The 18,330-nt window shown below is 37.7% G+C and overlaps 2 protein-coding genes across 2 annotated transcripts in view; one reads left to right on the plus strand and one right to left on the minus strand.

The window, feature by feature from the left end:
• LOC149052105 (replication factor C subunit 1-like) overlaps positions 1–18,330 on the minus strand; it is a 255,440-nt gene that overhangs the window by 207,586 nt on the left and 29,524 nt on the right. The gene's annotated exons all lie outside the window — the stretch shown is intronic.
• On the plus strand, positions 5,384–7,826 carry LOC149052125 (uncharacterized). The gene is made up of 4 exons (XM_089180267.1): positions 5,384–5,982; positions 6,548–6,583; positions 6,976–7,149; positions 7,820–7,826. Exons 1-4 carry the CDS (start codon positions 5,384–5,386, stop codon positions 7,824–7,826), a joined length of 816 nt encoding a protein of 271 aa, XP_089036393.1.

Here is an 18,330-nt window from a genome sequence, read left to right on the forward strand (position 1 = left end):
ATGACGACGTTGATGATCTATGGCACCATTGGGCTCAATTGTACACTGAAGTGTTGGACAAACACGCACCAATGAAGAAAAAACGGGTCAGAGGTGATCAGTTGCCATGGATAACTCCATTAATTCAACGCGAAATCTCGCGTCGTAATCGACTGTTTAAGAAACATGCAAAGAGCCCAACAACAACCTCTTGGGAGGAATTCAAGAAACAGAGAAACAAGGTCACATCCCTGAAACGAAAAGGGTTGAAGGCGTTCTGCATGGAGGCATCGTCAAACACTAAACATCATGGTGAGTTTTGGAATAAGTTAAGACCTTTGTTGCCAAGCAAAGAAAAGAAGCAATCAAAGATAATTCTGATTGAGAATGAGCGTGTAATTACCGATTCATTAATGGTGGCTGAAATGTTTAACAACTACTTTTGCGAGGTGTCCAGGAGTGATGGTGACAGTAAGGAAATGGGTGAGTTTGTTGATCATCCTAGCGTTAAAGTCATTGCTGAGAAAACTTGTGATGATGTTTTTGACCTCGTCCCAGTTGATGTTGGCTACATAAGGAAAATTTTGGATTCTCTTGACCCTCGCAAGGCTGTTGGGTGCGATAAGATATCTCGGAGGCTACTTCGTTTATCCTCACCTGTTATTGCCGAGCCGGTTACCCGTTTAATCAATTATTTTATCACCAACCGTCAATGGCCAATAGTTTGGAAAAGCAGCGACGCTGTTCCTGTTTTCAAGAAGGAAAGTATGACGGATAAGACCTGCTATCGTCCAGTCTCTGTTCTGACTTCCTTATCGAAATTATATGAGAAGGAATTGTTCGATCAAATCTATGAAGCCTTTCATTGGCGACTCTCACCGAACCTGTCTGGCTTTCTCAAGGGTCACTCGTGTTGCACGGCCTTATTGAAATTGACTGAAGATTGGAGAGCCTGTCTTGACAGAAGAGAAGCTGTTGCAGCGGTGGCTATCGACCTAAGTAAAGCTTTTGACTCTGTTTGTCACCCGCTTCTCCTAGCTAAATTAAAGGCATATGGTTTTACGCATGATGCGCTGGAAACTATGACCGCTTACCTTACTGGACGAAGACAGAGAGTCAAACTTGACGGTGTACATTCTTCGTGGAGAACCGTTAAAACTGGTGTACCACAGGGGTCCCTGTTGGGTCCTCTCTTATTTAATTTGTATGTTAATGATCTTAATTATTTTATTACTAGTACTTCCTTGAGGCTATATGCTGACGACACTACTCATTACGCCTCTGATGTCTCACCAACAGTATTGCAGTATATAATTAACTCTGATCTGAGCGTTCTATCGAGATGGTTCTCAATGAATTTTTTACAGATTAATGCCGCCAAAACGCAAGCTATCGCTATTGGCCCGTCTTCATACCAGTATGATTTCCATCTTAATGATTCTAATGTCCATACAAAGGACACACTCAAAATCCTTGGGGTGGTCCTAGATAGCAAATTAACATTTAAAGCGCACATAAAGCAACAGCTGAATAAGGGATGCGCAAAGGCTTCGGCTTTGCGGAGAATGCGTAAGTTTATTTCAAAGGACGTGTTAGTTCGTTTATATAAGGCCTATGTCCTCCCTCATCTTGAGTACTGCAGTCCCCTTTTACTGGGAGTAGGTAACGCGGAGACTACAAAAATAGAGACAACTAATTACTTTATATTAAGAACTATATTAGGCTTCTCGAAGTCTGTGTCATACGACTTCCTCCTCAAGTTGGCCGACATTAAGTCTTTGGAGAATCGTAGGCAATTCCAATCGTTGGTTATGTTATATAAGTGCTTGTATGATAAGGGGGCTCCTTATATAAGTGATTTTTTTCATTTTAGAAATGTACCGTATAGTTTACGCGGGCTCAGTACAAGGCTAGATTTACCTCCTTTTAATCTTGAGTTTTTACATCGGTCTTTTTCATTTTTAGCTAGTAAACTTTGGAATGCGCTACCCCCTAGACTCAGAGAATCTCAAGATAGTGCTTCATTTAAGCGTTCTCTTAAAGCCCACATGGCTTAATGGTAGTGATTGTAAATATCGTTATTGTTAATATTGTTAATATTGTAACTTCTAATTGATAGCTCTTGTCCATGATTTTCGATCCTGTTTTTAGTCTTTTAATAGATTTACTTATTATTTGTATTCTTACAGAAATAATGCTTTATTTCTAATTGTACATACACGTACACGTTTTAACGAGAACTTCTGTACTCCTAGGTGTCACGTGTTTAAATAAAGGATTGATTGATTGAAAACTGGAGAAAACTTCATTTCAAAGCGATCGAAGAAAAATTGCACACAGTAGACAATTTAAAGGAACAAAGCACAGTAATAGATATGTTAGTTAATTAAATGAGCCTCATTTCTAAACGCCAATACAAGTGAGACATATGCTGTTGCATCTATCCAAATTAATGTTTCTTGTTCTTGTGAACACTTCTTGAACAAAATTATGGTTTTGACATGTGACCAGAAAAAAATAGAATCGGATAAATTATTCCTCTACACCGGTCAAATGTGATAGGTATAAACGCTTCAAGTGGCGACTGACTCAATACATTGCGGATGAGACTACGGACTATTTGAGAATCATCTTGCAATTATATTATGGGCAAACACTATAGATGGTAATGAGAGAGACCCTTGAGGAAGGGATTCCCCCCCCCCCCCCCCCCCCACGGAACACACAACAATGACTGGGCCTAGACTGGAACTTAGACCTGAATGGAAAAGGTTAGCATTCGAAGAGATGGACTCAGAGGCGATGGTCTTCATGACGCTTTTACCGTATAAGGGGGGGAAGGGTAGGGGTGGGATTTGTTTTGCAAGCTGAAGGCTTGACTATAAGCCGTGAGTTGCCGTTGGTTTTCTGTCCAATTGATGATCAACCCTATTAAAGTTATATTTAACTCACGCTTTAAGAAGGCATCCTTTGACTTGGGGTTTTGTAAATAATACATGTTAATTAATACATGTGCGAATAATTAATGACATACGAGGTTAAACCTATCGGCAGCATTTCATCTACGAGTTGAAAACTAAAAAGTAATTTTCGTTTATTTGTACGAACAGATGGGACACACACGTCAGGCGCCAGTGAGTAATACAGCATTTCCGTAGAATTTGAAAATAATAAAAGTGTTTTTGTCCTGTTAAATTCTCCATCTTATGAAGAAAGCCAATGCTTTACACCTAGTGCAAGTTTTTTTCAGTCTATTAGTCTATCTATTGAAAAAAGTGAAAAAAAAAATGATGACTCATGTCATGAACTGTCGACCGAGTGTTATCATTTGCATTTATTCTAGCTCCTACCAAAGATTTTTAAATACTTAAAGAAATTTCCTTTTATTTACTGCCCCCAAATACAATAACTTTCGTCCGTGGAAAGCTGCTCGCAGCAACTTATACATATCTGGGGTTTGATGGAGAGGGAAACTGAATCCTGCAAAATGACAAAAACCCTTTTTATAAGTTGTGCGTTTGGTAAGTATTACCTTTAATATTTCTGTTAGTTTATCATAAGCAATGAAAGCCAAGCACTTGACTATCATTTGCAAACGATTCATATCGACTTGAAAACTTCCCGCGACACGTAGGCAAATCCAACTGCTAAAAATTAATTTCATGTTGTGTTTATTAGGCATTCTAATGACAAAACGTTCCAAGCTCTACAGATATATGCTATAGGCTTCCAGATTATCTCCAAAATAAGCGGATTTTTAGCATTGGATTTCTGGTATTTATCCACTTTCCGTAAGATGCAAAATAATTGGAAAAAGTAGGCCAGAAGGGCTCATTCGTGCGGCAACCATTGTAATTTATAATTTTAGGCGTCATGGAGGTGTGTCTGAACGCCTTCAATAAGGATTATACGACAAAATGTTTTTGTAGCAATCCTATCTTTTGCGCTAAACGGCTCATGAAACCGCTCCCTTTCATGTAATTTTTTCTTCTAGCAAACGAACCATATAACTTGGTTGAACTTGAATTCGTATGAGGTTAAACAGATGCAAAGTTTTTCAACAGTTTAACCGGGGCTGGGAGAAAATTGAAGTGGTAGATGTTTTATTCACCTACGTACCTCAAACATCTGACCCTTGTTTTTATTCCATTCTTTTTTAAAGCTGAAATATCATTTCCAGCCAATTAGACCGATAGACGATGATCAGTAGAAGCTCATTAGCTAAGGTTACTCGCAATCATTTATATTTTATGTTAAGTTTTTTCATATAGATTTTATAACAAAAATTAGTGATAAAAAGGAACGAGCGCCCGACCTCACCGGTCTTTTTTTTTTTTTTTAATTCCTTGTTAATTACAAAAAGTAGCATATAAATATGACAGTTACGAAAAAACGGACGAGAAAGTAACAAGCATTTAAGATGTGTAAAATGACATAATTACAACAATTAAAAGCAAATTGGTATTCACTTAGTGAAAAAAATAAGAGCTTGTTCTGATATCCTTTTCGATGCTTTGAGTGGAACTCACGGCAGTATAGTTTTACGGCGTTGTCATCCCAAGCAGTCTTGATGTTCCTGTGAATTCCTGCATGTAGACTAAAAAGCTTCAGGGAAGTGTAAATTCCACCTGCCGAAGTATTTCAGTTTGTGAATTATTCCATATTGTGAACTTTGATGGTTTGACATTTTGAAAAGCTTTAGTCTTGTTCAACCAATCAGATTATTTAACCCATTCTAACAGGGATTCTGATTGGCTTATTTTAGCGTACTTTATGAGAGTATTAAGCATGCTGATGACATTGTTGTCCCCTTTGGAAATTTTCTGTTTTGAAAATTGACAGTAACGCGTGAGGAATTTAACGAATTATTTATTTAAAAAACAAATAGAGAAACCTTGAATGTATTCTTGAATGTAAAGAGGCTGACGTTGTCCTGGTGCCAAAACAAAGGCCTATTAATGACATTAACAAGCACCTCCGTCCGATTTCCTTCACGCTTATCCTGTCTAAGCTCGCTGAAGATAACATTGTTGAGAAATACGTTAAACCTGCTGTGTTACAAAGAATCGACCCTCGACAATTTGGAAATATTCCCAAATCGTCTACCACACATGCCTTGGTCAATATGACGCATAATTGGCTTGTTAACACCGACGGAAAAGGTGCCACGGCAAGAGTAGTCCTACTCGATTTCCGTAAGGCCTTTGACCTTATCGATCACAGTGTTCTTGTTCAAAAACTAACAACATATGATATTCCGAGTCAAGTCAAAGGTTGGATTGTTGACTTCTTGATGGACCGGAAACATAGAGTTTGACTTGCTCAGGATTGTCACTCTGAATGGCGCTCTGTGCCATCCGGTGTCCCCCAGGGAACAAAACTGGGCCCCTGGTTATTTCTTGTCATGATTAATGACTTGGACACACCAGTTGACATGTGGAAATACGTGGATGATACATCTTGTTCCGAAATAGTTACAAAGGGTAATAAGAGCAAACTCCAAGAAGCTGTGGATGACCTTTTGAGACAAGCGAGTCTCGATGGGTTCCAACTGAATGAGGCCAAGTGCAAAGAACTTCGAATTGGCTTTTCCAACAGCAACCACGATTTCGAACCCCTAGTTCTAAATGGCAGACCCCTCGAATTAGTCACCAGTGCCAAATTGCTAGGCATGACCATTAGCCATGATTTAAAGTGGAACATGCACACCTCTGAACTAATTAGAAAATGTTCCCCTCGTCTCTACTTTTTACGTCAACTCAAGAGATCTAGAGTGGCACCAAGTGAACTGGTGCAATTCTATGTGACATGTATTAGGTCCGTCCTGGAATACGCAAGTCCTGTATTCCATCGTTCTCTACCAAACTACATCAGTGAAGATTTGGAACGGATCCAAAGAAGGGCATTCAGAATCATCTATCCTGACCTTTCATATAGTGTCGCACTAGAAACAGTTGGCCTACCGAAACTTCATGAGAGGAGAGAAAAGATTTCAATCGATCTGTTTGACGAGATCGTCTGTAACCCCACCCACAATCTCCATAGCCTACTCCCCCAAAGGAAGAGTTGTAAATATGCACTGAGACGCAAAAGTGATTTCACTCTCCCCCTATGTAAAACCGAGCGTTTGAAGAACAGTTTTATTTTTAGCCATGTCTATAAGATGTAGATAATTTTTCTTATTCTCTCTTTTGTTATCATCAGTATTTGTAAATATCCCGTAATTCAGCCTATGGCTGCAATGGTGGTTAATAAAGTATCTTATTTTTTTTTATATTTATCTCTTCTGTTTTAAAGCACTTAGCACTCAAGAAGCGCAGACAAAAACTTGACTATAAATTCTCATCAGTTTATTGTAGTACTTATCTGTGGATTTCCTTAGATAACTACAAATAGGAGACTTCTTCAGTCACTCTATTCAGCAAATTGAATTCGATAAAGGAATACTGTGTGCCCCCTCAAACATCGGAAGTTGCGATACAAACTGGTTATTTTGATGACACGAAAGTATATTTCAGTAAAATAATAAAAAAAAAACTAAATTTATTTTGTCGCATTTGTACTTCAGCTATCCAGACTTTGATGGTGCAATCTGTGAGAGGAGGTGGGTTGCGATTTTTCTCTGGTATATATGTGTCACTTAAAATAATATTTGACCCAAAAGAGGGAAGGGTTATATTCTGGTATATTTACAAGTCGTTGAATAAGAAGGAACAAAGCGGCAGCTTAAATAATAGAACCGCCGCTATCGATTAAAAAGGTTTTAAAATTATACTTTAAGAAGAGATATCGAGCATATTTTTTTACTAGGGAAAGGTTCATAACAGATATACGAGAAACAGAAGAATAGTTAAAATGTCTCTACATTTTACTATTTTACATGTACAAATGAAGTAAAGTGACCACTTTAATTTAAGGTTCTAAAGATTTCGTCTCCTAACGCTATTATTTGTTTTCTCCTGTAATCAATAGTCAGCACAAATGCTTGTTTTAAAGGTTCCGGCTACAGGCTACAGGCTACAGCTTTAATCTTGCGGATCAAACATGGGACAAGAGCAGAAGCATTTGCGAGAAACGTGGTGGTGATTTGATTTCCATTGAAACCGAAGAAGAATGGGACTCAAAAATGAGATTCATAACAACACTGAAGGAGGGTGGCACATCGGTTTGGTAAGAGAGAACGGGAGTTGGACCTGGGTGAGTGGAAGACCACTGACTATTTGTAAATGGGGAGATCGACTAAGTGGGGGCAGAAATAAGGCAATGTTAGTCAAGGAGAAGCCACAGGGCCACTTCGTAACTCAAGTCCTTAACGACGGTCAGACTTTGCCATATATTTGTGAAGTGCCCATAGGTAAGATCACATTACATCTGTATAATCATCTGTAAAAAGAAAAACAAGTATGGAAAGTGTCACCACTCCAAGTGTAAGTGTTAACTGCGTATTTGCGCCCCAATGTTTCTTAATTTTCCCAAACGTGAAGGAAATTCACCTGGGTTAACTGATGGACAAAGGTATAAACAACTCACTCTTTCAATCAGTTCTTCAAATCGCTCACAGAGGAAAAAAAAAAAAAACTAACTCGGCTCCATAATGAAATATGTCAGCACGTTAGCATTGAGGAACCATCTTTCTTCAATCTTCGTGTTGTATGCACTATTAGTGTTTAAAAAAATTATTCGGCCGGTTTTTTGGTGGCACGAGTACGGTATTTTTTTTCTTACGTGTTGCAGCCAAAAACTGCCATAATCGTTTCAAATTGTTATGGTATGGTTGATTAATCGTTGTCTTTCATTGTATTGCTGCTCAGCATACACTGATTTGTATCTTTTTTTACAGCTTTTGAAACATAAGCCTTTCTAGACGTTCATTTAGTGATATGGCCCGAGTGCGATAGTTGACGACGCAATAGCAGTGATAGAGTGAAAAAAGAGGGAGGTCTGGACCCGGTCGTGTAACGAACGCGTTCGATACGCAAAGTGACTTAAGTTTTTTCGATCCACCGCTTCTTTCTCGCCTCGTATAACTGACTGACTACCAGGAACAGATTATTGAAATATTGTCTTGCATCTTTTTAGGCGATTGGGGAAAACTCCTCCCAGATCAATTATCGAGACTACGTTGGAATATCATGCACACTTAAAGATGGTAAGAAGAGCTGGGAGAAAAATTGCACTTTTCCTGATGGCATATGCAATCTCAGTTGTTCCCTAACCAGTTGCGAGATAGGGCAAGATAACATGACCAAGCTCTGCGGACAAAATTGTAGTCAGACGTACAGCCCATTGGTATATCAATGCATTGAAAGGGAACACAAAGAGAACATCCGTTCTCAAACGTGCAACGCCACAAAATTTAACCTAATAAGCGACGAAGAGGACTTTGTTACCAAACAGACCTGCCATTGCGAAGGTAATCAGTGCCATCTCAAATGCACCAAGATACAGTGCACACAAACCTGCAGAGAAAGAAAAACTGGTGAGTACCTGATCAATCTAACTAGTCACCAAGGCTCTCTATATAAGAGGGTCTCCGGCAATGGGGTCATGGCTTTCACGGCTAATTTTTTTTACGACAAACTGTTAAAATGTGTCAATTTTTACCCCTAACGACAAAATTTTTGGCCGTTTTACAGCTAACGGTTAACCACTTTGAGATCCTCATATAAGAATTGAAAGAATAATCGATGCGTTTCGTGTACAAATATGCAGTTCCATGACAGTCGTTTAATTAAGCGAAACATAAGTTTCGCCTCGCAGGATACGGCTTTGCTGTAGTTAGTCCGAAAATTGTCTTCTCCTGCGATGAATCTATGTAACCATCATTGATTTCTTAACTTATTTTTAAACGTTTGCCTTGAACAGCACTTGGAATAAAGTTTTCCCCTTTTCTGGGATAAAATACCACAGATATGAGTAACCGCAACCGCAAAAGAAAACTTTTTAAGGATTAAAGTCGCATTAGCGAGAGGCAATTTTCAGTGTATTGACACAACGAGAACTAAACTACACCAGAAACTAGAGTGTATGTTCACAGCTCGGAAGAAAAGATATCGCGATCAGTGTCCTGTTGAAGAGAGTTTCCATAATTTGCGAAAAAAAAAATGAAATGGTGAAGAATACTTCAACTGACGACCATCCTTATCTTATGTCAAAGATCTCGAAAGTTCCCGCGTGTTTTTCAAGGTTCACTTACAGGTGTTGACAGTCGAATTTTTTAAAATCTGTCTGGCTCACCTAAGCATTACGGCGCATACTTTTGATATTTTCGACGATTTGAAATTTAGGGTAGCGCACTTGGAAATGTCCCTCGAAGACAGGTTTCAACCGCAAAGTAAATACAATTTGGAGAACTTTTCCGAAGTGCGACCCAATCCTTATATATAAAAGATTCTCAGGGTGTTCCGGCCAGAAAGAAAAACCGTTGTAACACGAAAACTAAATATGCAAGAAGGCTAGAGTCACGTTTTCACTTACTATTCACTTAGTTTGTTACGTTTGCTAAAAAATTCAAGTTTCACTTTGCGTTGTGCGTTTCTTTTTCCTTGAGAGAAAACATGGGCCGCCTTCTTTTAGACTGAAAAATTTAAGTCACGCGATGAAATTTCATAACATCAAAAGTTCAGATAGATGCTGGCCTCGGAAAATATTCTCGCGAAATTGAAATATTTCAAGGCCTGGACAAGGAGCCTCCTTATCATTTTCGCGCGTTACACCTTAAAACAAATCCAACAAATTATTCAAATAAAAAAGGCAAAACGATCAAGATTAAACTAAAAAATCAAAAAAGGAGCAGTAAATTCATCGGGAACAGTTCAAGATAAAATATGAAATGAACACATCATATTCGGTGGTTAATTAACAATTAATACGCGCGCATATTTTGCGATTTGCGTGGCATTTTCCAAGCCTCGTAGGGGCGAGTTGAAATAACAAAAAGTGGGGAAGATGCGTACTTGTATTATAAGTTAAACCAGTGATTAAGGGATGCATTATTTGACTATTGTTTCATTTACAAATATTTTAGCGTCTAGTTTTCGATTAACATCCATACAGCCCTATTTGAGCATCGACCATATAAGTCGTGTGCGAAAGACGACAAAAATATAAAGGAAACAATAAGAGTGTTCGTTATAACCAATTAAAAAAATGAGTGCATTGAAGAGTTTTGATCGTTCGTAGCGGCCATTTTGTTACTCCGCTTTCCGTCTGCATTTTTGTGTAATACTCAGGCATTTTTTTATGATGTGGTCTTAATCAATGTTTTTCTTAAGATTTATCAATATATACAGCAACTTCGTCGCCTTCACAGCCCAAACGCCATCGCCATCGCCATCGCCATCGCCATCGCACATCGTCAACGCCATCACCAACGCCATCGTCATCGCCATCGCCATCGCCATCGCCATCGCCATCGCCATCGCCATCGCCATCGCCATCGCCATCGCCATCGCCATCGCCATCGCCATCGCCATCGCCATCGCCATCGCCATCGCCATCGCCATCGCCATCGCCATCGCCATCGCCATCGCCATCGCCATCGCCATCGCCATCGCCATCGCCATCGCCATCGCCATCGCCATCGCCATCGCCATCGCCATCGCTATCGCCTGTTGAGAAGCTTGTATGTTTTTCAAATAATCATTTACCGCTTTATACATGTCGGTTTTCAGGATCTCTTCTGTTTACAAACGTGAGAGACATTATTTTTTTTTTATTTTAGGCGAAGGATTATGTTTCAAAATTTGGCGGAATAAATATTAATAGAAAGACCTCCATACAGGTATCTAATTTTTATATGACTTAAAGGTTTTTTAACTTTTATTACTTCTGAGAGTTCTTTAGCCGATAAATACCCTGGACACCATTTGGGGCCTCTTGCTAGACTCCTTCTGCATTCTTAACATGAATTGTATACATGAGACTGGCTGGTTAATGACCTGGAAATATTTTATGTAATTGTAGGAGGCTGTAACTGTCTTTGAAGATTTCACCCTAAATATCTAGAACGTCACAATAAACAAGGCCGACATAGAAGAGGTTAAAACACTGAAAAAATCCATCTTTGAGGTGCCAACGGACGTCGAGAGATTTGCTGTTAATTATAGCAAGCTGAATGAAACGAGACCTTAAGAAAAGATCTTTTCCCCAACAATGGGTGAGATTGCAGTCTCTAAACCTGTTTAGTTTCAAAGTATATTCCTCTGTTTCGTACTGACTTCCTGAATCACCGCTGGGTTGTTATAAGCCCAACCTATATGAAATGTTATAGTTGAATATCATCGATTCATCTATTCTTTCAATTTCTTTGATACTTTGATTTTTTGCGGTGAAGAAGGAAATTAAAGGTATTCTTGAACAAGAGAGAATCAGAATCCTTCAAATTGTGAAACCTTTCTTCTCGCCCTGTTTATTGAAACTTTTCTTAAATAATAGATTGATGAGTAATAATTTAAGTTTTTTGATTTTTGATTAAGATTTTCTTTACTTACTGAAATTGACAAATCTTGCGAATACTTTCCGCTTACTTCATACTATACACTGAGCTCAAAATTGGCCTATCGTCTGCGATACATATAAAAAAAAACTTCCCTATGAACTCTATAATTCTCCAACGAAACGGTTAAAGGAACGAAGTGAGTTTTCACAATTTGAGTCGGTGCAGCACTACTCGCTGTTTAATCAGTTTTACATTGAAAAAACATTTTAAAATAGTTGAAATTGTCGAATAGTCGTTGAGTGGCAAATAAGATACAAAAAATACACTTCCATCCGATAAGATTATGACATATTTTGTGTACACTGTAAAACGCATGTTTGTGTAGATGTGCTATTGTAAATTACACCGAAAGTGCTTTCATTTATCACTGACCGTTTTTTTTTGGGTCATTCAGGTTTGGTCATTCAAAAAGTCCATCGCCAGAATGCGAGTGACTTCCACTTTGAGGAACAACCATGGCAAGCGAGAATCGATATCGCGTCTTCAAATTTTCAGGAAAATGGTTCGTATTAACCAGCCTGTTAACTGTACAACTTTTCACTACCTTGCTTGCTCCAATCGAATTTTTGTATTGAAATAAAGCCTCATAAAAATGTGCTTCATTAGTTAATACAATCTAGTTTCTTTAATCAATTGCCATCCTTCCAATGTCACATGTCTCGAGCGTGATAAAAATTTTAATTTTGTGGGGTTTTTTTGTTGCTGTTGTTGTTTGATAACTTTTTCTAAATATTCTTGGGGGGGTTTAAGGATCATTGGTAGTTGCGTTTGTGTACAAGAATCTGCATGACCTACTTCTGACAGATCAAGACATCAGGAGTGAAACAGAAAATCAAAGGTGACGTTATTTTCATATCCTCCAAGTTGTTTACCGCCAAAAGCACATAACAGGACAACACATGAGATCTAAGTTCAACGAAACTGAACTTAGAAAGACTCCCTGCTTGTCTCTGACCACTCGACCGGACTTAAATCTACCAAAAGTATATAATGTTGCTTCCTTGGCTCTGGTCCATTTTCAAATACAATTTCCTTACAGGTATATCAACTCCAGGATTATGGCCGTAACTATGGACCCCAAGCCAGAGAAATTGCGAGAAAATGTCATCCTTAAGTTAAAAAACCTAAAGGTAATATGAAAATTAGCTTTCATGCGTTGTTTTGATTTATTCTCACCGATAAAATTTATTTTCAGGTCTTGAAAACAGAGAGGCACTGTATGTTTTGGAGTGGCTTAAGCGAAAGGTAAAAAAACTACAATATATTATTGTAAAGTATATATCCCTTCTCAAATTAATTAAGTATGGAAGAGAATGAATGAACTTTCTTAGTCCGATACTTTTGGGCGGGTTAACACTTTCCTGGAAGCCAACATGTTGTTATTTTCAGAGAGGAGAGGTCTGATTGAAATATTCTCCCAAGATGCAATTTCGATTCGAATTCAGCGCAAGAATGCAGTTCAACTGCCCGCACATCCCCAACCTCACCTGCATTCACGTGTGAGCTCTTCCTTGCAGAGTTGTTCTTTATAGGAGATGGAAAAACGATATTCATCTTTCTTTTGAATTTCTTTCTGATCTGCAGATAGACGAGGAACACGAAATATGGCTCTTAGCACTCGGATATTTATCGAAACTCTAAAAGTTGATGATATGGTGTTAATAATCAGTTTAACGTTTTTCTTACCTGAGTGTTGCGCATGCAGTGTAGAGCGAAAATCAGGAAACCCTGCAGCATCAACATGATTTCAAGATCAATTTTTTTTTCAATATCCAAACAAATTAGTCTCATATTTATTGAGATTTCCAAGAAGAAAGGAAAGTCGCATAATTATCTTATAATTGAAAAAGAAGGCTGTCTTCTCTTGCATAGTTAAGAGCTTCTTGTTTTCAAAATTCCGAAAAATATCGTGCGACCATTGTAATGGTGTCTCACTTGGTTAGAAAGTAAAATAATAACAGAGATTGAATGATTTTTGAAAGTTACCATCGAACACTGACCTGAGTAGAGCTGAGTATGGTGAGGATGTAAGCAAAAGCTTTATATACAGGCGAGAGGAGACCAAATAGCCACGTAACACCTAGTAGGGGAATCATTACCGCGCATGCTTTGATACCAAGTCTGGAAGTTAAAAAGAAAATATTCCTCTATTTTTCTTTGAAAAAGAGTTTTCATTATGAGATATCGTAAGGCCTTACCAATTGAGGAGTGAGGAAGTTAGGCAAATACAGCCTCACAGGAGAACATGGCAATCTCTTCCACTATTTTTTTATAGTGTGATGTTGTCAATCTTACCGTATTTGCTGAGAATGGTCGTCTTCCCCTTGTGGCTGCAACAAATTGGTCATCTCCTTTATGACTCGTGCGAGTATCAATATGTTGGCCTGAAAAATGCAATAAAAATAAATAAATTATTTAGATATGGTTATCGAATAGCTAAGGCAGGAGAGTACCCTTGCCAAAAACGTTACTAGTTTGGTAACAAGGGTGGGGTGAGGAGTCATTTACAGGGAATAGAACACTTACCCGGAAGATTATGAGCTTCGATCCACTGACAATGAGCTAACGAAATCGCGAACAAAACTGTCTAAACTGAGTGAATCACGCCAAGTGAAGCTTCACGTTAAATTATGTAAATTCAATATCTCTTACTCTTACAGCTTCTTTCATCTTTTTCAAGGTTTTTTTTCTTAATGAGTTATTTTTGCGCGAAAAACATATCTTGGCATATTAATGTGAAACTGTGGGGAAACATTAACAAGGAGAGGGAATAATTTCTTTTTTTAATGCCGTGTAGTAAAAGTTGGAGAGGTTTTACTCGCATGTGAAGGCGATCGCAAGGTTAAAATTGACCAGAAACCCCGGAAACAGCAACAACGTCTATAGTTTTTTGTGAGTAAGTAGGAAAAGGGAAATGGTAAATGTTGTGTAAGGTCATTTCATAAATACTTAATTTCCTTTTAAAAGAGCAGAGAAAAAAATCTTCAGCAGCAAGTAGTCCAGGTATACCAATCACAATCACCAACACTAATCATAAACTCACAACTTCAACGAAAGCCACAAAGGCGACGAATATCCAGATTAGGTTGTTAGTCGAGGAAAGCCAGAAGAAAAAAGACACGAGAAGAAAAAAGCCGAGAAGAAAAAAGACACGAAAGAAATACAAATTGTCAGAAAATGAAATGATATCAATTCTAAACTGTATACAAAAATACAAAAGAAAGAGTGCAATGAAATGAATTAAAAGGAGAAGAGCAAGAAGAAACGGTTGAATTTTTCTCTTACTTTTAATCACTCGTATAGCTTTGTAACCCCTCTTTCCCAGCAGCGATACCAAGTGAAATGGCCACCATGATCATTGGAAGACCTTCCCATAAAGAAAAAGAAGAAAATCGAAGCAATTCGCTGGATGACAACACCAGATTTGGCGATCCTAAAGCATGCATAATTACAGTTACCAGTGCGAGTTTTAAAATAATAAACTTACCCCATGAGATGACATGATACATACACATCTTGGTGTTAATGTTGTAAAATTTCACAACGAAGAAGTAGAGATAAATTCCCTCAATCAGCATCCAACAGAAAGCGGCCATCAAGAAATACTGCATCAGAGCTGCTATGGTAAGACAGGCAGCCTGTGGAAGGAAAGATTTTTCGTACGATTCTTAACGTGCTCCTTTCGACAAGATATTTACGATGGAAAGAGTATATTCATTCTATGGATAGAAGGAGAGGACACTGACTTTGTATTCTGTGGCATTTATTCCGGCAAGGAAGATGATCTGTCCTGCTCCAAGGGAGATAGAAACACTCAGTCGAATTTGAGAGAGAGGTTGATGAATATCTCTAGTGAATTAATAGTAAAAACAAAAAGAATGAATTAGAGAAAAGCAACAACAACAATATCAGCAACACACTGAAGGCAGCAAGAATCACAAAGAACAACAAGATTGAATTAAAAATATAGCGAAAAATTGCTTAAGATATAAAATAAATCTTGACAGCAAAGGAAAGAAAAAAATCAGTATAAAGCTCCAGAAAGGATAAAAAAGGAAAATGTGTCGAGGAAAAAGTTTAAACTCCAAACAAGTTATAAATCGTGAAACCATGAGCTGTTCAAGCGCTCTTGATGGGGCACGAAATTAAGTTTCAATTTGTCCGCATCCGTAACATAAGGAATACAATTTTGAATCGAAATACATCGAATAATTTGGAATTCAATAGGGACGATGCTAGCCGGAAATGATATAATCCAAGAGATTACAATCTCTTGCGCAAACTTCATTAAACAGCGATGAAAGAACTTTTGCACAGAGTAGACAATTTAAAGGGAAAAAGCTCAGCGATAACAATGCGGAATGTTTCTAAGGGCCTGGCTTTCAAATATCACTACAAAGGAGAGGCTAGCATTGAAGAGGAATTTCAACCAGCAAGAGATGGAGTTGATTATGTAGACGTGCTTAACTTGGTTTACAACAGGCTAGACTACGTCATACCTATTTATAAATCAGCATGGATGAAGAAGCGTACGATTTAAGCGGAAGAAGTAATAAAAAAAGGAATATTCTTGAATGTACGAGTACATTTCTCTTTACACCGCCCAAATGCGATATGTCAAAACGTTTCAAGCTTCGATTGACTAAGTTTATTGCAGCTAAGACTATTGTATATTCCAGACTAAATAATTAATTATTCCATGAGCACAGAGAGATACTTGAGAGTACAATGTCTGGCCCACAGGGCACATCACTATGACCAAGGAACGTCTCCCACTCAGGCCTTTGACCCCACCGCTCCTTCTAAAATATTGGAAATCAAATATCTGGACACAAAATTGATGGTCTGCATGACGCTTTTGCATGGGAGAGTTATTTTGTAGGCTGAACACTAAACTATGGCCGTTAGCCTCCATTGGTTTTCTGATCAATTAACGATCAACTTTACGAAAACTCACATCGAATTCACGATCTAAGAAAACCGAGAAGGAATCCTTTGACTCGGAGTTTTCCGTGCTGTAAAAATAATAATACATGTTATAAACACATGAGTGAGTTAGTCCACAAAAGTTGAAGGCCTACGAAATAATTACACCCACCAACTGAAACGGCAACATAAACAATAATCATTTCCGTTTATGCATACGAATAGATGGCATGCTAGCTTAAGCTGCCGGTTGATAAAACAGAAGTTGATTTAAGAAAACTTTCATTTAGCGGAGCTAATAAAGAAATAACCATTCTTAACATCAATTATTTTCGAGCTGCTTCTTTATAAAATTGCAATTATAAAAAGTATTTTAATACCGTGAAGTTTTTCGGTTACATTAAGAAAAACAATGCTCCACATCTGTTGCGAAATACTTTTTGTCTATTGGTCCGTCTATGACGGGAAAAAAAAAGGAGACAAACGCCATGAACAAGCTATCACAGATCAAAATTTGCATTAAATTCTAACTCATACAAAAGGGTTTTATAATGATGTCGTATATCCACAACTCTCAAGCGGGGTGAATCAAATAATGTATAGATTTAGCCAAGCCTAAAAGCGGAGCTCTTATTAGTTTATTTTCCAGTCCTACGTTACACTGAATAAAAACTGTAATAAAACTATCTACTGACAAGTCTCTGTAATAAAACTATCAACTGGCAAGTCTTTGTATTATATTTCAACTCAACCATTTCCTCAACATATAAACACTTTTACAAAGTAATTAGTCAGGGAAACGGAAAACTTGCGGTATATACACCATGTTTGAAATGGCATGACCATAGTAGGCTAACAGGATTGAGGAGGATGTACGTGGGAATAGGCCCTCTTGTCTGTATCAATAATTTGCTAATCACTCCTGTTGGCAATGTTTTGATGAGGTTGGGCTATCAAGGCAGAGGAACTGAGGATTTTTTAGCAGGCAGTGACTTTTTTTCAAATCTGGAAACTATCATCATGAAAGCCATACTTGTTCCCGGTAGTTCATTCTTATTCTGATAAACTAGTTTTGAGAGGGATACAATATTTTATAATAAAAACTTGATGCATAGGTGGTGCAAAAACCTTTAATTTGACTATACTTTTATAGCCAATACCAGTCCCTTCAAACGGTAAAATGTTAGGAGGTTCAGAGCAAAAATAGTCTGCCATACATCTGCAAGATTTGATGTAATTATTTAAAATGCAAGAATATTAACTGATACTAAGAGATCTAATAATATTAAAAAAAATAATAAAATTTAGTTTAAAAATTAGAATTCAGCAGGGGCTGGATAAACAAGGTTCTTAGAAAAAGAAATGTGTGCTAATGAAAAAGCTAAGTAAACTTTTTTTTACAACACCTACCTGTACCTATATGGAATATAGTAAAGTGTTTTGAAGTAGTCATAATCACAGTTTCATATGTTGAAAACACATGCACATGCAGATTTCCAGTAAACCTATAGTTTAAGCCACCCCACCTCAAAAGGAGAACAAATAAATTTCATGTTTCTATTTATTTAGTTTAGGTTAGTGAGGTAAAATTGAGTCAAACATTCAAGATGTACAATGACAGGTTAAAGAAATTTTCACAACTAATTCTTAAGGTTAGCCTTTTAAGAGAGTGTCTCTGTAAGAGCTGTCCGGTCGATTTTGCTTGAGACACGGATTTCGCTTGTTTCTCGACATTCATGTACCTGTACTAAAACCACAATCAGTTTGATCGGATCTCTTTATTTTTCAGAGTTTTACGGAAATTAAATTTTACTCCAGCGAAGGCTTGTCGTGACACTTTTCAAGACTTTAATTTCATACAACTTTGGAGGACAATTTACAAAAAACTACGGAACTCAGCAAAAAACAAATACCACAGCCATGTA

Source organism: Pocillopora damicornis, chromosome 1, assembly GCF_964200805.1.
Source record: "Pocillopora damicornis chromosome 1, jaPocDami1.2, whole genome shotgun sequence".
Taxonomy (NCBI): Eukaryota; Metazoa; Cnidaria; class Anthozoa; order Scleractinia; family Pocilloporidae; genus Pocillopora; species Pocillopora damicornis.